Source organism: Caenorhabditis remanei, chromosome V, assembly GCF_010183535.1.
Source record: "Caenorhabditis remanei strain PX506 chromosome V, whole genome shotgun sequence".
Taxonomy (NCBI): domain Eukaryota; kingdom Metazoa; phylum Nematoda; class Chromadorea; order Rhabditida; family Rhabditidae; genus Caenorhabditis; species Caenorhabditis remanei.
The window spans coordinates 9,667,340-9,687,296 of NC_071332.1; the positions used below are offsets into that span (position 1 = coordinate 9,667,340).

Here is a 19,957-nt window from a genome sequence, read left to right on the forward strand (position 1 = left end):
ATCTAGATGAACATCAAATATCCAACACCTGAAACCGTAATATCTGAACTGTTCGCAATGAAGATTGATCAGTTAGCTTGTTAGCCGAACATTTCAGAAATCATTCCATCTGAAGGGATCATGTTCATTTCCTCAATTTTTCTTCTTCTCTCCTGTATTCTTTTAGCTTATCTCCCAATCTTACGCAATTTCAATTTTTCTATGGAATGTCAATTGGGAGGTCTTTCGCTACAGTCACTACGATGGCATGTCGTTGAAATATCGGGATATGATGTAACAAATGAAACATTAACTGTTGTGATTGAAGCATCTGACTGGGTAATTTAACATCTTTATTCATTTGAAAATGAGAAGTTTTGTTCATCACGTGAAACAAAGAGGAAGTGAATAGAGGGAATGGAGGTTGAATTGAGTGTAAAAAAGTGAGAAGAAGCATTGAACGCACAATGATTAGAAAAGAAGATTATTTTCAAAAAGATCGGGTTTATCGTGTTGTGTTTTGTTCGAAACATAATTCCAATATTATTTACAGTAAACTTTTCAGATATGCAATTTCTGTAGTTTTTAGAATAAAGAAAAGGAACATTCTTTTGTTGAAAACTGTGTAATTTTCTTATCAAAGAATCATCAATTGTTTCAGAATTTTCAGTGTTCTTTCTCGTTATATGCTTCTCTATTTTTCGAAAAGAAAGTGAGGCTAAACTTGCTTTGTTCAGCTTTTGAACTCGTAGGCTTACCAAAGATTTCCGAACAGATTTTCAGATTGCTTCTGAGATTTCAATCAGTCTCTTCTCCTCCTCGTTCAAACAATTTCGATTTGATCAGATCGCCAAGTTTCTTGTGTCCATATTTAGATCTTTCAAAATAAGATATAAATTATCACGTCTTTGAGTTTTCAGAAAACCAAGTAAGCAGACAGACATTTCATATTCATCCTTTCCGCTGAAGTTGGATTGAATGATCTTTAATAGGGGAAAATCATATGAAACAATCCCGCATGATACCTCACATGGTATATAACTAGATTTGTGCTTCAGTATTCCAGTCATATTGCGTAAGACATCAAGATTCCTGACTAGGGCTTTTTGCTGATGAAATATATCTAAAAGCAGGGAATCACTTATTTACAATAACAATTAAACAATCGGGCTTGGAATCAACTTGAGATTGAGTCAACGACTTCTATTAGCAGCTATTTATTTGACTATGCAAATTCACATCCACAGGCATCTCTATCTCCCAAATCAAAGAAAATCTATTTTCATTTTTGTACCCAATCTGTAGTGATATCACAAATTCTTTCATAATCTTTGCAAATTTAATCTTCATCGCTGCCATCACCTTTTTCAAATGTTTAATTACACTGCTTCCCCTATCCATTTATTATCTTTTATCATTCCTCTTGCCATCGTTTCTTCTCTGGATGGATCACACGAAATAATCTATAAAATCCACCTTTTTCACTTTAAACAAAACGCCAAATAAAATAGAAAAGAAGTGTGTGGATAAAAAGAGAAGAGAAAGAATATCAAGATGCCTTTCTTTTCCCTATTTTACCCTCCGTGTCTAACGGAAGAGGTGGATATGCCACAGATTCTAATCTCTTTTTCGGCCAATCGTCTAATGAAGGAAAGAGAGAAAAAGCTTCTCTTGGAGGTCACTGCGCATCAACTTAAACGCAACAGTCGTCTGGTTCGTATCGGGTACTGATGCTTTTTCGACAAAGGGCATTTCGTGACGCATTGATGAGGAATGGATGTTGATGAAAGTGAGAGGAATAGATCTTCTCAATCACAATGTTATGCAACGTGAGGTAACTGAAAAGGAATGAGAAGAAGCTGAATGATGAGATGGATGATGAAATATATTATATTGTACTTTGACCGGAAGTTCCAATATAAAGAGAAGGTATAAACGAGTTCTAAAGAATTATTGAGTTATTTCTGAATAGGAAATGTTTCTAGATAACTTCGGGGGTGCATATATTCCGAAAGTTTGGACCGGATTGGTATCTTTAGGATTATTCATGATCAAAAAATAAAATACTAGTCAATCAAGGTCGAGTTTTCTCTGAGAGATCTCGGAATGAATTGAACTAAATGACAAATAGCAGGAGTAAATATTATAGACGTATTTCTAAATTTGCGTAATGTGATAGCTCAGGATTCTTGTTTGAAATAAAAACTTTCAGTTTGATAGAATTTGTTTCTTGAAAAAGTCTAAGTGCTCTGATAATTATTCTGAAACTCTAACAATTGTGAAATAACTATTCAACTATCAAGCCGTCATGTCGGCAGTTCTAGAAGACTTAATGAAACAACTGGAAAACAACAGTGAAACTGATTTAGAAACTTCAGGAATCTCGGAAATTGACAATCCACAACAAACAACGTATACGAAAGCTTTCAACAATGTCACGAAATATCTGAATACCAAAAGACCCTGATAGTTTTTCCCAGGGAGAATATCTCAAGATCACAAGGCAACACATGAAAAGAATCCTTTTCAAAGTCATTCTTAACAAAACTACGCATTTTTCAAGTTCTCATCATAAAATTTTGACAATTCTTGTACTTTTCTATGCATCGCCATATGCCCCATTTCACGCGTCCATCCAAAACGTATCCTTCACCGTAAAATCCTGATAATCCTAATTTCGCTTTTTCTCTCTTCACTGCCTGCCGTCGTCTTCTTTCTCATATCTGTCAAATAAAAATCATCATCCGAATCCACGGTCTGTCCGTTGTCTGGCATCAGGTGAAGCGGAGAAGGAGAAGAAAAAGAGGGAAAAAGCTAAAGGCGATGAGACACATTGTTGCAGAACTCGTCATATCAATTGTCCTTTTCCGCGCGTCCCTGTCCCACAACCGTGCCGTTTGCGTCTTCTTTCGTCTCAATGTCGCAATTTCTGGTTTTGATCGATGTCTCGCCCAAAAGGCAAGCTCCTTTGGCATTTTCATTCAATAAGTCCCGCCCACATCTGGGAAAGTATTTAAGAAAGCTTTGGCATCTGTGAAAGCTATCCAATTCATTTGGTTCTAATACTTCTCTAGCCATGCAGAAGCTCATCGTTTTCTTCACCACAATTGCCGCCGCTCAGGCTTTCCTTCTTCCATCTGGAGGAGGTGGAGGATGTGGATGCGCGTAAGTTTTATATTCTGTTAATCTGTTGATCCTTAAAATCGTTTCTGTTCTCTAGCTTTCGAACCTTGTTTTCTCTTCTTGACAGTTTTCATTATTTCAATCCTAGAAAGTTAGATTTTTTTGAAATTCTGGACATCTAATCTCTTCTATCATCTTTCATTTTTCACTTATTTCCAGTCCACCACCACCACCACCACCATGCGGATGCGGAGGACCATCCCTCCCACCACTCCAACTCCCAAGATTTGAACTCCCAAGACTCTCTCTCCCATCATTCGGAGGAGGTTGCGGAGGACCAGCTCCATGCGCTGCTCCAGCTCCAGCCTACGCTGCCCCACCACAAGCCGCCGGATACGCTACCGCCCCAGCTGCCGGAGGATACGCCACTGGACCAATCGGAGGACCAATCGGAGGACCAATCGGAGGAGGATACCAAGCTGCCCCAGCTTTCGGAGGAGCCGCTGCCGGAGGAAACTACCAAGCCGCCCCAGCCGTCGGAGGAGCCGGACCAATCGCCGGAGGAAACTACCAATCTGGACCAGCCCCAGCCGGAGGAAACTACCAAGGACCAGCTCCAGCTGCCGGAGGAAACTACCAAGCTGGACCAGCCGCTGTTGAGTCTGCTCCAATTGGACAAGCTGCCCCATCCGGAGGAGCTTACCAAGGAGCCGCCCCAGCCGGAGGAGCCTACTCTGAGGGACACAAGAACTAGACGATCTAATAACGTTTAGATATTTCATTTATTTATTCGTTGTTATTGTTGACTCATCTTTCTATGTATATCAGGACAATTGTTTTTAGACTCATTTCACGAAATGAAGTTTCGATTTTTATATCGTTTTTCTAATAATTATATACAGACATGACATGCTCACGTGAAGCTCAAAATCAATGTGATAAAAACCATTTAAAGTTTTCAGAAAATTTATTGAATTATGCTTGAACGAAAATATGGAATATTGATAACAAATAGTGAGTTTACAAAGTAATAGTAATAGAATTAGTTGGAGCGGCACTGTATCTGACGCTTTCTGGAGATTGACATCTGGAGTCTTCGAGATTGATTTGGCACTTTGTCTTTGTTAGAGATGAAGTTTGTGGTCGAATGTAGACGTTTTGTTGTCCGGAACGAAGAGAGAAGTAGATGATGACGATTAGAACCAGAAAAATGACGGTAATGATCACTAGAGTTCCACAGATGAAGTTGTTGATGTTGACAGCAGAGTTGGTTGTAGACGGATGGATGACGGCGACATGTTGGAGAGTAGATTTAGATGTATTTGAAGTATTAGAGGATGGTGTAGTAGACTTTTCCAAACAGTATTCTCCAACGAATCCATTGTCACATTCGAAGAAAGATTGGACAAGAAGAACAGTATCAGAGAAGACGAAAGTCTGGTAGTTGGCGACATCAGAAGTTCTCATTTGATAGATTTGAGTTTGTGGAGCACTTCTTCTTTTGGAGAAAGTGATCTCAATGGTTTCTTGATGAATCTTCGGGTGGAAACTGACGATTCGAGTTGATCCCATATTGAGAAGAAGAACTTGGAAGCTTGCATTGGTCTTGAGTTGCAGAGAAAAGTCGTTAGATGCAGTGAGTTCCAAGCGAAGATGACCAGTTGTGGCGACAACAGAAAATAGAGAAAAGAATAGAAAAATAACAGAATAAGAAGAGAACATTCTGACTGGTAGGGAGAGAGCAGATCAGATTGGGTGAATATCTCGGATATCGGAGTTCTTATATACCCATCCAGAGCTTGCGTCCGTTCCTGCGTCCGGGATTGTCATCATTTTTTAGTCATCATGGCTGTAAATTGTATGTTGCTCACCATAGAGAATATGTTTATCTCAAAAATTAATCACGAATATGTGAAGATATAGAAGATAATATCATTTTTTACGGTCCATCCTGATGACAAAACAAATTCTAGATATGTGGTTCAATGAATTGGAAAGTAAAAATATGATATACCTAAATAGAATGCCTTTTCAAACCCATGCTTTGCGTTTGAAATTAAAAACCTCCCATTTTCAGATCAAAACTTAAGTTCTACGTCACAATATGTATCTTCCTTTGCTAATTGGAAAGACAAAAACAACATATGCATAGCTATACTCAAAACATATTTTCTCCAACATCGTACATAATGCTCCTACTAGATAATCTTGATGTTCCGGTGAGTCCGATAGATTATGAAGACTACAATGGATTTTCCGAAGCGTATCAATATTCAGAGGAGAAGTAATTATTTTTTCTCGGTCTTCTATGATTTATCCAACTATTTCAGAAACTTTGATTTTTATACCCGGACTTTGAATGTACTCATGAGTGGCATTACACTTGTTTTAAGTTCGTTCTCAGTTTTTGTAATTGGCTCAACTGGTAAAATGAATCGAGTTTATCAGAGAACAATAATAGAGCACATAATCATGTCAACAGTTCTGTCATTCATTTTCCCAGTAACTGGATTCACTATCATTGCAAATTATAGAATTCTAATGATAGGTACCAGAAGATTTCGTTTAAAAAAAAAGAAAACTCTATGAAATAATTTAAGACAGATGGCTTGATTCTGCAAAGCTCCCACTGATCACAGCCGCTATTATTGTGTATGGTTATCTTGGTGTCGTTGTATTTTGTATGTATTCATTCTTTATGAACTTCTTGGCATCTGTCCACGTTAGAGTAAATTCTAGAATTCTTAGAAAGTGGGATCCAGAGTTTGTATTAAGAGTTTTGATAATATTATATGGAATAGCAATTTCGATACTTCTATGGATATTTGCCTTCAAAAGTGAGTGCGTTTGTAAGCAACTCGGATTTTCTCTAATACGAATCTGGTTTTGAAATATATTTTCCTGTTACAGGTTTTTACTGGAACTCAGAATCGATTATGAATGATCTAAAGAAAATTCATCCGCAGTATTCTCATGTGAATCTCGAAAAGACAGTTCATACGCTTGTATGGACACAAGGTCTTTCCTATATCCTAATGGTTTTGGCATGCATTTGTCTATCGTTCGTTCCATTTTCAATTTCAATAATCTCCTGGTAAGCTTTCATCTTCAACATTCCATTAAACCCTTCACTTTCAGGAACTATGTTCTCGTGAACAATCAGAAGAGTAAGCATTCGGAGGTAGTAAAAAAACAGCAGAGACTGACAATAAAAATGGAAATTCTATACCTCATCATGATATTCACTTGCTACATTCCATCTTTCGTAACTCTCCTCTGCTCAATTGTGCTTCAAAATCTTCCAGAATCTATGAAAAAGTTTATTAGGCATCTAATTCTTGTCAATCTTCCACAATTACAGATGTCCCATTACTCTCTTCGTCAGCTTCCCACTCCAACTTTTACCTATTCTCGACTGTTTACTCAATCTTTTCATGGTCACGATGTATAGAGAGAAAGCTTATCAAGTCATAAAAACGCTAATAGTTTATCTTCCTTTCGGGAACAGAGATTGAGTAATATAAGTTTAAAATTCCAAGCTTTATGAAAAGCCACTTTAGAAGAAGCAACAGAGTATTTGGAGTATTTATAAAACTGAAATTTACAAAATGTTTTTTGAATATTTCTAATAAAGTTATTCTAAAGATTTTTAATGATCCACGAGAGTCAATCCACTCAAAACATCACATATTTCATGTACGTTCGTGTTGAAAGTATTCTGAATTTCTCTCTTCAAAACAGTGACTTCATCGTGATAATTCTTCAGAGTCTCTTGCGAAACTTTCTCACTCTGCTCGAACTTATACTGCAAAAATAAATGAATTGAAAGCTTCTGATGAACAATTTAACTTACTGAACAAAGTTGAAAATGAATGAGACCACGAGAAGTTTCTATTTTGTAGTAATTTTCAACATGCTTGAAGTATTCGTTTCTCAATTCGTCACTCAAACCAAAACCATCAATTATTACATCAAGGAGACTTCCAGCATCTTCTTTTAATTTATTGCCCATCTTCATTATTTGAAGTGCACATTCTTTTAGTTTTTGTTGTGCCACTAACTTGTTGTCATCGTCGTTGGAGTTTGCAGCAGACGTGTCCCGGATTTCGGCCTGAAAATTAACGCAAGTTCAAGGAAATCGCATCTGTCAACTCACTTCTTTCACGGCTTGAGTCAAAGTAGTAGATATTTCATGAACGGGGATAAGAAGGTTCACAAGAATGTTTACCGTAACGAACACAGCCCTCCTCAGACCTAACTTATCCACCCATTTTTCATCAGCCACGTCAAGTAGAATTTTACAAAATTGGGTAATTGGTTTACTGTAATTATTAAAATAAGCCTTGCACCTTTCTACAATGACTTACCAAGTCTTGATGAATTTATCTATTACTTCCTTATAGCAACTCGAAATTTTTCCTTGGTAGTACTCTCCACTTTTCTCTTCATCGAGTTTCACATTGTTGAAATCAAATGGCAGAATATCATTCATTTGAAGTGAAGATTCCATTATATCGTTCAGATTGTTCTTATAGTATTCGATCGTTTGGTCAAAATTTGAAGGTAAAGTTTCAATCTGGAAAAATATAAGTGATTGTGCATGTTTTTAGATTAATTAATTATCAAAACATACCACATCATCTTGATCATTTGCTGATGCATCTGTTGCAATAACTTTATATCGTTCTTTCAGAAAACTACAATGTTTCAATTTTGCAAGAACATTTTGTTGATGATCATTCTGTAAAAAAGTCAACGAAATGGGGATGATCGCTTCAAAAAATTGCTTACCAATTTACCTCTAGCTATGTTTTCTTGCTCTCTAGCAAATTGTTTGAGGTCATCAATAGAAGCCATTATGAAGCAGGTTCAAGAATATATTGAGTACCAGTATGTCGATTTCCCATCCACCGTGGTTTATATACGTGAGTGATAAGAATGAACTTGTGGGAAAACGGGCAAATGACGATCGGAAGAAAAAAGAAACGGAGAGAAAAAGAAGAGAAGAAATGATAAAATATGAATTGTTTGTGTTAAAATTATATAACACTTTGGATGATTTTTAGTTCTGATTCATCTTTTTCCCTGTATGTTGTGTTACATCCACTGGATTCTACAAAGATCAAGGCTTGTATTTTTTATGATTGAACTTTAGTTTTGATCTGGAAGATTGGAAAACTTGATATTAATTGAGACTGTGCTGTGACTCATTTCGTTATCATTTTTGTTTCGATCATAGAACGAAAACCAAGATGTACACTGAATGTATTTTAATGACTCATAGGAAGTTCTGTATAACTCTATTTGCAAAAATATTTGTGTTGATGCAACCATATGGGATCAGAAATCACATGTATAATAGTTATGGGGTTATTCACGACAAGTGAAAATTGTTTTTTAATATGAGCAAAAGTGTTAATTATTACACTTTTTCTTGTATTAAAATAATTTTTCGCATATCGTGAATAACACCATTAGTGAGTTTCAACTTATGATCTGAAAATAGATATGTTCCTGAGAGTTTTTTTTTAGAAACATAGGGATTTTAAACCCATTGTGTGATTCGTGCACTGAGCTCTTTACTTTTGGTGCTAATAGAACCATTATTGTTTGAAGTTTAAGTTGAGTTGTGTCTACGTCACTCAACTGAAGATTTTGATACAAATTTGCACCCATCAGGTTCTGAATTTCAGTCAAGTTGTGGCTCATTCTGAATCCTTTTTTATCAAAGTCTTAGATTAAACTACAGTTTTTCATAGTATGGGAAGCAAACAAAAATGAAATAGTTCTTCAGTTATTTATTATCACGACTGCCTTGAACTGATATGGAAAACGAGCGAGTTGACCGTTTTGAGCCAAGTTTTCTGAAATGTGGGATTGAATTTCATCAACTTATTCCGTATTATCAACTCACAGGATTCTTTGTCTGAACTGAATGGTAATTGGTCTTGAAAACAAGAGAAGCATCCATGCGGAGAAAGTTGAATATATAACACAAAGGATATTATAAAGGAAATAGAAAACTCTCTTGTTCATTGATTGATTGATTTGTAGGGAGTAAACAACGAATGCAAAATATAGAAGCTCCACACAACAGACAATTACAGTCATTTTATCCAAACTACTCTCTCTTTTTTGTTTTTCTTTGTTCATCAAGTACTGTGATCCCGTTACAGAATTCCGTTTTGATGCACTCTTCTGGAAATTGAAAACTTTTAAACTCTACTACTTTCCTGTCATTCTGTTTTGAATTCACATTGATTTGAAGTCCAAGTTTGTGTTCGAATCACGTGCTTCACCTACTTTTTTAAGTTTATAAGTAATATACGTCACCAAATTATTCACTACAATCGCCAAAACAAAGAAAACTTCAAGTACTGCCACGAAGTTATAGAATGGTTTTCTGAACTCATTGTTTACGAATGCTGAGTAGTATCTGAAAAATCAAACAGCAAGATCATTTTCCCATCGAGAAAGTCACATACCCTCCGTTCTCATTCACATACTTGTACTCACGTGGGAGCAACAAAAACACTGCTGCAACTGCCCCAGAAAGTTGGATTGCTTGCATTGTGTACGTGTATTTTGCATAGCTCAACTAAAGAAAAAAGGATGAAAATGATGACTAATGTTTGGTCACTCTGACTTTTTGATAAAACATTGGAAAGCATACGGCACTGACACGACAAAACGATAAAATGGTTGCGGTTGCTCCTTGAACGCATCGACCTCCATAAGTAATCGCGTAGAAAATGGCACCGAGCCAACTTTCATTTGTAAAATAAAAGAATGAAAGCCATCTGAAACATCGGGTAATGTGAGTGGATTCAGAAAAATGTTCAGATTTACTCTCTGGCTGGTATAATTTGTAAAACAAAAAGATTGATAGCAGATGTCATATCAACCATTATTCCAACAAACATCAAACGATAGAAAGGAACTGAAAATTGAAAAATGAAGAAAAAAAACAAAAAAAAAAAGAACGAACCTTTAAATGTAGTGTTCCTGGAAGTGAATAAGATCTGTATTTCCACGAAATAAACTGCAAATGAAACAACCGTAATAGCCAATAAAATTACCAAAGACAACGATTCCGCAATCAGAAACCACGCCGGAAAATTGTCGTATACAACGTTATTCATCTGGAACTTTGATAAAAATTATTTTCTAGGAGTAAGTTTCAGAGAAGAAACAAAAAGTCACATGGATGAGAGTTGGTTTCGAAAATAGAAAAAAAGAAAATTCATGCAAACAAATGTGTTTTAGTGAAATGTATATTTTAAGATTCAATTTTTGTTCTGATCTACGGACACTCTTTTTCTGTAACTCTTCAAAATCTTTGAAGTGAAACAAAAGTTTGAGAAGCATGATAAATGTGCAGTGGTGGGAAAACCAAAAATTGAGAGGATGTGAGTAAGGGAGCCACGTGTTATAGATCCCATGAGTTGGAAGAAGAAGTGAAATCATTTGATTCTTGCAAGTCATTCAACATCAGAAAGATCAAATTTATTCAAAGTTCCGAATTCAAAAGAGAAACTGATATAATTCATTTATTGTGATCACGACTTCCTTGAACGGAAATAGACATGGATCGGGTTAAACGTCGAGAACTGAGATTACTGAAACTGAGATTATGAGCTCATTCGAGCCAATATACTTACGAGAATCTCTGATGAAGTTGTGCATTAATTGGTTTTGAGACGAAAAGAAGCATCCATGCGGAGAAAGTTGAATAGATAACACAAAGGATATTATAAAGGAAATAGAAAACTCTCTTGTTCATTGATTGATTGATTTGAAGGGAGTAAACAACGAATGCAAAATAGATAAGTTCCACGAGGCACACGATGAATGTCATTCTATCCAGTCCATTTTCTCTTTTCTGTTTTTCTTGGCTGGCTTGAAGTTGACTAGGCGACACTGTGCTCTTTTTTAGGCTGCTTTTCTGAATAATGGTGACAGTTCTTTGGGAAAATGGTTTTCTGGATAAATATGATTTTTGAAAGGACAGCTCTTAATGTAGAAATCAGAATCTTAATGTAATACTTTCCTTTTCACGATTTTAAGAATTTCAGTCTCCAGAAGGGTTGAGATGGGCAATTTTTCTACTGTTACTAAAGGATGAGACGCAAAAGTTGGCCTTGTCTTACCTTATTGAATTTCAATTTAAACATTGTATACGTAATCAAATTATTCAAAACAATAGCAATCACAAAGAAGACTTCCATAATGGCCACAAAGTTATAGAACCAGTCGGCATTCGTTTCATCTGATCCCACAGAATATAATCTGAAACAACATGGTTTTACCAAAAAAAAGGATAATTCAATGTACCCATTGTCTTCCAGAATATATTCATAATCATCCGGCCACAGCAACAGCAAAGCTACAAGTCCGCCGAGCAGTTGGAGCACTTGCATTGTATAGATGTAGTATGGCTGGCCGAGCTGAAACTTCAGTAATGGGAAGAACTGTTTTGGGAAAAAGATTCACAAACTTTTTGATAAAATATCGGAAAACAAACAGCGCAAACTCTACAGAATGACAAAATAGTAGCAGTGGCCCCTTGAATACAACGGCCTCCGTAAGTGATCACAAAGAAGATTGAGCCGAGCCAGTTTTGATTGTGAATGAGAAACGGCTCGAGCCATCTGGAAGATTAAATAATTGGGATCCTTAAACAACTAGATGTAGTAACCTTTTTGCCGGAATAACTTGACCTGTGAACATATTGATTGCAGAAATCATGTCGACTATGATTCCGACAAACATTAGACGGTAGAAGGGACCTAAAATTTAGGTAAAAAACTAGTTTCGTTTCACAGAATATTACCTCTGAAAGTGGTTTTTCTATATGAGCATATGATCTGAATCTCTATGAAATACAGAAGGAATGAAATAATTGTGAATAGAAGCAAAGCCACCAACACAATTGATTCAACTACGAGAAACCACATAGGAAATCCGTAAGTTTCGTGATACATCTCTCAACTGAATAAGCTATTCTTGAGGTGCGATCAATTCAAACAATCATATAATACGATGTGTTATGCACTTCACTTCTTACTCTTTTCAGTTCAAATCGTGACCGAAAAAGACAATTTTAGTCAATTCGAGCGGAAAGTCAGTTGAGGCATGCTGAGCGAAATAAAATCTTTGATAAACGTGACTTTTGAAGAAGAAGAAAACAATGGGAAAACATTGAAACTTGGTTTTGAGAACTCTCTGAGGCACCTGACCAATTTGAAGAAATAAGTGAAATGAGACACGTCATCACTAATTTGTGGGAATTTGGAACTTTGAGCCTTTTAAAAAGTCTTCAAAAGAAAAATGGCTCAGTGATTTCTCAAATGACGCAATCTGAAGTGTCAAAGTTCAATTCTAAACTTCTCAGAATTGCATCACAGAGATAGTGCAACGTGTCCATAGCTATCCATTGGAAACTCATATGACACCAACAACCACGATATGACTCCAGACGTTTCCAGTTGGAAGTGGAGCTTTAAAAACAGCATTCCCTTTTCTATTATCAAGTTTAAAAAGCCGTTTTGGATAGTATTATTCTTTTAATTCAGATGTTATTCTAACATCCCACTTTCCAAAAACTGTCTATTCTTCACTCTAACTAATAAGTCAGCTGCTTTTTCATTCTCTGAAGCAAAGCAGCATATATAACAATTCCATTTGATACCTGTTTTCCATAAGCAATTGAGATTCTGATTCAAAATATGATTACATTCTTCTAGTTTTTTGGTTTATAGACCTCAACAAAACAAGATTCGAACACTTCAAACCATTTTTTTGTAGATGTCAACGACTATTTCAATTCCTGCAAAATGTGGGAATTCGAGTCACGTGGATCACAACTTCTCGAATATTTGGATACATTCAACTGTAGTATTCGAGTTTCCTATCTCAATACTCGCCATTTATTGCATTCTCAGAATTACACCAAAGAATTCGGTGATGGTTAGAGTATTGTTGCTTCTACATCAAGTCTGGTATGAGAAGGAAACATGAATCATTTCAGACAAAAAATTCCTTTTTCTAGGGTGAACTACTACAGTTCCATGATCAACATTGCCCTCTCTCCGGTCTTCTTCTTCCCAAATATCGTCATGTATACTCGTGGACTTTTTGACTTTATTGATATTCCCATCCGTTTTCAAGCCTACTCTATTACCATAGCGTTTGCTGGAATGCTGTATTCGATATTATGTCTCTTTGTATATCGTCATCAATGCGTTCTCCCGGATTCACATAAACTGAAAATGACTACAAAAACCTTCGTGATGTTCACATCATTTCTGAATCTTCTTGCATTAGTTTACATGGTCCCATTTCTCTTATGGGGACCTGATCAAAGTGTATCTATCGAGAACTTGAGAAAGGTAGAGTACTTGAACACGATTACGTACTTTATGTAACATGAATTACTTTCAGAGTTTTATTGAACCTCCGTGTGATCTTTGGGAACCTCATATCTATGTTTTCCTTGATGGTTCGGATAATCGTCTCCTATATTGTTATTCTGTTGCTCTTTTTATCACAAGTTCATCAATGATTTTCCTAGTTTTCCACAGCTTTTATTCCATTAAAAAAGCAAGTAATACAACTTCACGTAGTTCACAAAGGCGTCAGCTTGGTTTTCTTTACGCTCTAATACTCATGGTGAGCTGAAAAGATGAAGATAGATTCGAATGACTGAAGTACTTTAGGCACTTGTACCAAACACTTTTTTGATTTTCCCAGTGTTCGGATTAATTGTGGGATCTGTCAATTCTATGTCATATAACTCAGGTAACGTTCGAACATATTCAGCAATTCAAATGATATCCATATTTTCAGCATTAGGTGAAATTCTTGTTTGTTCTTTGTCAGTTCATGGAATTTTATCCACATTGACGTTGATTCTCAGTCATAAACCATATCGAAGCGAAGCGACGAGAGTGATGAGAAAGCTGACATGCAGTAAGGGGATTGATTGGAAAGAGAATTATTCGGTGCTCTAAACTTACTAGAAACAGCTTTTTAATCATGACTATCAAAAAGATTCATGATGAAGTATATGCAATTTAGTTTACTTGAGAGGACCTTGTAAGAAAACTGGTCAGAAAATGTAGTATCCACGACAACTTTCTTCGACGGGTCTTTTTTGAATTCCAATTTTACAAACGTCTATTTTTCTTTTTTCAGGGAACCCCGATCCGAAGAAAGGCAGTGCTCAAGTCGAATTCAGTACAAGATCAGTCAAATACTGAGAATTGAATATCATTAAACTACTTCTTGTTTTCACACTCATTCATTCATATTTCCTATTTCTTTTTTGATTGAACATGTCTATGAAATAAGAATAAATACATTAAACTAAATACCTCTAGCCATAAATAATCTGTTCATTTCCTTATTGAGCAAGAAAAAATGGCTTACCTTCCGATTTTTCTGTAATAATTTTTCCAAGTTGATCACAGTATCTCAACTACTTTTATACATTTGATAGGTAGCATCGAGATTCCATTTTCATGGTTTTCGATATACTGTATCTGTAAACTAACACCAAAACATTTCATCAATATTTCCAAGTTGATTTCAATAATGGTAAGTAATCTACTCAGCATTTCTTGAAATTATCATCTTCATATAAATCCTTTTTTTCGATTATTTCCCTTTTGCTTATCGCCATCAGTTTATTCTCCCTGCCAAGTATTTATTGAAGCTCAAGTTCAAAAATTTCAGAAATAGCTCTCGTCACTATTAGAAACTCGTACAGTAGTCTGCCTTGTGATTTCTAGCATCCGCGTGTCATTGTATACTAGATCGGGGTTATGAAACAAGTAATCGGCATTGCAATCTTCCTGATTCTCTGCTGTATTGTCTTGATTATTTTTGGGTTTCATAGTTTCCATATATTATATTGAGTATATCGAAATCACAATTCGAAAAATTCAAGAAAACGACAGATTGCATTCTTGTATGCTCTTCCATTTGTGGTGATTGTTCACCTTCGATAAGAACCTATATTTCTAGAAAATTTGAAGCCAAGACAGGTATGTCTACATTGAAATCAAGTCACCAACAGTGCTGATATTGACTTCAAACATACAGTTGTAAGGGTCAATTCTTGAACAGTAAGAGCTCCAAAACCCACTAAACTGAGAATGAAAGTTTCTTTATCCTGATATTTCATTTGTCTATGAGAAAACTTATAAAGCCAAAAGACCCAAAAACATGAGATCATATTCGATTAATTAGAAATTCTATATGGAATAGGATGATTGTACAAGTCTTGGATACATTCCTATATTGAAAACAGAAACGAAAACCTAACAGAAATAAAAAGACGTATCGTTGTTGTATGAAAAAGAGTGACAGTTTTCGAATGTTAGTGTTGAATTGTCAGTTCAAAGAAGAAAAAGCCAAATAAAACTATCGATATGATATGGAGCGAGGAGGGATAAAAATAAAATCAACTATGACGAATGAAATGACGATTGAGCGTGGATACCAAATCTCTCACTTTCCCTTCTGAAATTTGATAAAATTTAGATTTTTGTGAATACAAAGTTGTCTTACCTTGGAACGCCGATTGCGTGGGCATTCTCTTAAAATTGGCCCAGTGATCTTCTCCGAACTGGAAGTTTCCTCCTTACTTTGGTTCGGAATTACTCTTTCCATCCGCCCCGGTGAAAAAGAATCATCGAGCTCCTGTGCCGATATAGAAAGTCTAGGAGAACTTTGAACTGCAGTCTTCTTGTTTGGAGTTGATTGAGATTCTGTCTCATTTTGACGTTTCCTTGGAGTTGATTTCATTGACACTGGAGTATTATTCTTTGGTCCGCGGAGATTCGCTGGGTGTTGACGAGACGATGGTGAAACAGTTGTTTTTGGCGTTCTTCTTCCAGCTGGAGTTTGACGACTCGCTGGTGGAGCTGCGGCGTTGAACAGGTTTTCTCCAGCTGAAGATGCGGGTGGTGATGCTGTTCGTTTCAGCGTCATTCTTGGAGTTCGAACTTCTACAGAAGACAAGCGCTTTGGGGAAGCTGATCGGGGTGGTGGCGAAACAGGATTCGGAGTGGTAATCGTTTTGGAAACCACTCGATTATGAAGAGAAGATCTAAATGGCTGTTGACGAATCAATTGATTTGATGGAGACTGGAGATCTGGCTGTCGAGTAATATTTTGAACGACATTAACCCCAGAAGCTTGTTTCTTCGGCTGGACTTTCTTCGAATTCTGTAAAATAAAGAACTCCCATAGAACCAGTTTTCTCGAATTTTTAATGCGAATCTCACTTTTGCTTTGTTGTTATTCATAGCTCTTCTCTTGTTAGCTTCTTTGCGCTCTTGTTCTTCTCTGACTTTCGCAGCGGATTTTCCCATGGTCCCCGTACAATTGACCGATTCACAACGGCAAACCGGTAGATTGTCAAGATCGTCCATTTCATAACAGAATGTAATTTCATCACCTTTTTTGATATTTTTTATGGTTTTCACATAACCACGAGTATCATAGTAGGTTCCTTGCTTGTTCAATGGAATGGACATCTGAAAGACTCCGGAATTGGGTTCGCACGAGTGATTCATATATCGCGAAATATTTCCGCGAATAGCTGCATCAATAGTCTTTCCATGCACGAGATCCAGCATGTAATGGTTTGCCTGAAAATGGTCAAATTTCTTTGTCATTTTACGGTTTCCATGAATTCTAGGGAATGAATGAGGTCAGGAATTTTCAGACAGCATTACCTCATATGTTTTAAGTGCTATTATCATTTATGAATTTAAATACAAAAAATCCTGAAGAAGTGGTAGTAGTAACCGAGGACATTCAGTGGTCCTCATCTTGATTCTCATAAAAAACTGGAAACTAATTTTTAACGACAAAATACGCTGAACAGAGACCTTGATTGTTCTAAATAAATTGATGATTTTTCAGCCGATTTGGTACAGATTTAATCGTAAAGAGTGCAGTAGTCTTGCTACGAGGAACACGAGCGCAGAAATCACAAAAATTTTGAGAACTGTTTTTATCAAAGGTTTAGATAATGAGATCGAACAAGATCGAAATACTTGATCCCTCGATTTTGAATAGAAAATTGAACATTAGTTCACATACTTATCAAGCATCCATTAAATGTATTAACTTGTAATAGGGTAAACATTTTTTATCCACATATGGTTACCTGAAAATCCCGGCTTTTGGAAATGACATCCAATCTACGCTTCTTTTCTTCTTTGTCAATGATGTCTCCTGCATACTCTGCAAGAAACTCTCCATTCGCAATATCCTCTTTCGCGAAAACGCCTATTCCTTTGAATGTTGTCTCAAGAAGTTCGATTTTGGGGTTGATGTATGCGGTGGAGATCTTTCGATTATTACAAATCTTTCCTCCGTCAGTACATGATGGAGGGCACTCATAATTTGTCGCAACAGAAATGCAGTCAGAATCTTCAGTACAACGGTTAGGAATGCCACCTTCGCAGTTACAGACATCGCCATCAGTCAGGGAACCCTTCTGCTTTATATTATTGTTACTGTATTTCGAAGTCTGAAACAGGATGTTAATGAGTTTTAATCATCACAATCTCTTACTTACTTTGACCGATGCATATGCTTTCTTAGCAACACTGGGATGCGAAGCGAAGCCTTGCTCATTTTGCTCAGTGAACGAGTCTTTCCAGAATTTTTTATATTTAGGAGGTGCGAGCGCGGAGTATGATTCAATGAGTGGTGCTATTGTGTTGATCGGGACAATCGACATAACAGGAGTTTTAGATGGTTCGGGGGATAGCCACTCCACTACTGTGTATCCCAATTTCTCGAACTTAGCATTTTTCCGTGCGCTCGTTGGGAATTTGTACCAAGAAACAGTCTTTCCGAGCCAGAATCTATAATTTTTTAAAGTACTAGGGCACTAATTGTTGATCTAACTTACCCTTTTGTCCCTTCCCACAATGAAAGAACTAGCACATTCAGTGGGATTTCATCACCGCAAATACAGGACTCGCATTGATCTTCAGGAACAATCTCTCCGTCGATAGTCTGCACTTCGCAGCATTCACGATGGAAAGCCCGAACACATGTTCGACAATTGATGAGATTTTCATTAGTATCGAATACGCACGCCACATTACAACAGCCACGAAGATGTTCTCTAATTGGTCGGTCAATTTTTCCGGTCTTGATAACACCCGTGGGTGGCAACGACTTTCTTTTAGCTTTGTTTGCCATCTCTTCTTCTTCCTCGTAATGAGCAGGGCAAATTATGAGTTCGAACTTGATTTTTTTCTTTTTTTCTTTCTCGCCAACTTCCATGGTTACATAATGGTCCCTTGCTCCGGCGGGATAGCATGTGTCCAAATGGAATGCACGAAGGCACAAAGCACATTCTGTCAACCCTGGTGCATATGCTGATTGTTTCTGATGAGCCAAGTTACACTTATTGCAACAATGCAGCGGGCAAAGGAATTTCGCCTGACACTCAAGACGTGCTGCATATTGAAAAAAGAACGATCCGGCGTTGTATTTCTGAAATACATGTAGTTTTTTGAAGGAAGTTTTGATTGAAACGAATGGATCTATGTTTGTATAGCTCACCATGATGCAGCTCATATGAAACTTGCTTCGACAGGGACGATCTGGAATATTGCGCAACTTCGGTTTCATAATTGGCGGTCCTCTTGCCGACGAATTTGCTTTTTTTGAAGCTTCATAAGCTTCAATCTCTTGTTTATTCAACTCAGCAATGCGTTCCTGTCCTTCCATTTCTCCACTCATGCATCCGTGACATTGAATCAGCTCATCGTTACCATCAGAGTCTTGCTTTTCAAAGCAGATGACGCATTTCACATCGGCATCTGGAAGGAACCACCCTTTGCTGTGATCGCTTCCTGCAATCGTCTCAATATTCAAAAACTTGCGCTCGACCGGCTTGAATGTAGCTGAAATGTATCATGATTAGCACCTAGAACAAGATATAAACATTATACTTACCACTTGGGTAATTATTATCCACGAATGAAACATTATTGGCATAGTCTTCAACTTGTTTCTTCTGATATACTTTTTTGTTGAACTGAACAGCATTTTCAAAAGGTGGAACTTCTCTGAGCGGCTCCCTCTCATTCTTAATGTTTCCATCTGGCCCAGTCATGGCAACATCGGGATTAGTAGTATCCATAGAATCATCTTCCATAATTTCATTGTTATCTGAAATATTAAAAAGTTGTCACAACTTCACAGCTATTTTGTAAGAATAAATGAAATATACCTCTTTTCGGAACGTTTTCTTGAGAGCTCGTAGATGGTGAGTCCATACTGTACCTGAAAAAGAAGTTTGTGCAACTGAGAATAGAAAAACTCGGAAAAACATGAAGAAACGGGAAAGAGGTGTGGGAACTTTTCTATTTTCGAATCTCCCGCGCCCGACAACGAAACTCCGGAATAACGCAAGCGCGCATAGTTTATGAATTCTTACCCATACATTTTAAGGGACATACGAAGATTAGTGGATTTGGAAGTCCCTGACAGCCTTAAATATCATTTGACTGAAAATGTCATAGAAAATCGATTACAGAAAAAAATTTGATTTAATTCAATAAAATCAGTTATCAATTCACGTACATCTTGCTATGAGCTATCGGCAGAGTTGTTAAAAAGAATGTCCTCTCCCAAACACTATTTTTCTTCAATTCCAATGGAACTGCGCTTCCGAAATCAAATTACCGAATGTAAGTTCGCTGTATAATAATCTTGTAGTTATTCACGGTAATGAAAACATGAGAGCGGTCAATCCGAGACATGGAACCACGATACCAAAACTGTTACCTTGATGATTTTCCATTCCATATAAAGT

At 36.8% G+C, this 19,957-nt stretch overlaps 6 protein-coding genes across 6 annotated transcripts; 2 read left to right on the forward strand and 4 right to left on the reverse strand.

Moving 5' to 3' along the window:
* Positions 1–3,055: 3,055 nt before the first annotated feature.
* On the forward strand, positions 3,056–3,856 carry GCK72_018570 (uncharacterized protein; the record flags this gene model as incomplete). The annotated part of the gene is made up of 2 exons (XM_003113909.2): positions 3,056–3,144; positions 3,322–3,856. 2 exons carry the CDS (start codon positions 3,056–3,058, stop codon positions 3,854–3,856), a joined length of 624 nt encoding a protein of 207 aa, XP_003113957.2.
* Positions 3,857–4,122: 266 nt separating this feature from the next.
* Positions 4,123–4,824, reverse strand: GCK72_018571 (uncharacterized protein; the record flags this gene model as incomplete). The annotated part of the gene is made up of 1 exon (XM_003114145.2): positions 4,123–4,824. The coding sequence occupies one exon, from the start codon at positions 4,822–4,824 to the stop codon at positions 4,123–4,125; it is 702 nt and encodes a 233-aa protein (XP_003114193.2).
* Positions 4,825–6,751: 1,927 nt separating this feature from the next.
* On the reverse strand, positions 6,752–7,959 carry GCK72_018572 (uncharacterized protein; the record flags this gene model as incomplete). Its single annotated transcript, XM_003114391.2, has 6 exons — positions 6,752–6,907; positions 6,956–7,213; positions 7,259–7,424; positions 7,470–7,678; positions 7,736–7,843; positions 7,894–7,959. The coding sequence occupies 6 exons, from the start codon at positions 7,957–7,959 to the stop codon at positions 6,752–6,754; spliced, it is 963 nt and encodes a 320-aa protein (XP_003114439.2).
* Positions 7,960–9,354: 1,395 nt separating this feature from the next.
* GCK72_018573 (uncharacterized protein) lies at positions 9,355–11,874 on the reverse strand (the record flags this gene model as incomplete). Its single annotated transcript, XM_053732629.1, has 9 exons — positions 9,355–9,538; positions 9,588–9,700; positions 9,743–9,902; positions 9,952–10,042; positions 10,091–10,244; positions 11,253–11,391; positions 11,437–11,549; positions 11,600–11,753; positions 11,801–11,874. 9 exons carry the CDS (start codon positions 11,872–11,874, stop codon positions 9,355–9,357), a joined length of 1,182 nt encoding a protein of 393 aa, XP_053581542.1.
* Positions 11,875–12,909: 1,035 nt separating this feature from the next.
* GCK72_018574 (uncharacterized protein) lies at positions 12,910–14,114 on the forward strand (the record flags this gene model as incomplete). Its single annotated transcript, XM_053732630.1, has 4 exons — positions 12,910–13,103; positions 13,154–13,493; positions 13,546–13,654; positions 13,951–14,114. 4 exons carry the CDS (start codon positions 12,910–12,912, stop codon positions 14,112–14,114), a joined length of 807 nt encoding a protein of 268 aa, XP_053581543.1.
* A 1,501-nt stretch (positions 14,115–15,615) lies between these two features.
* On the reverse strand, positions 15,616–19,418 carry GCK72_018575 (uncharacterized protein; the record flags this gene model as incomplete). Its single annotated transcript, XM_003114472.2, has 9 exons — positions 15,616–15,627; positions 15,676–16,335; positions 16,395–16,760; positions 17,285–17,650; positions 17,699–17,990; positions 18,038–18,630; positions 18,700–19,043; positions 19,096–19,311; positions 19,373–19,418. The coding sequence occupies 9 exons, from the start codon at positions 19,416–19,418 to the stop codon at positions 15,616–15,618; spliced, it is 2,895 nt and encodes a 964-aa protein (XP_003114520.2).
* Positions 19,419–19,957: the final 539 nt, after the last annotated feature.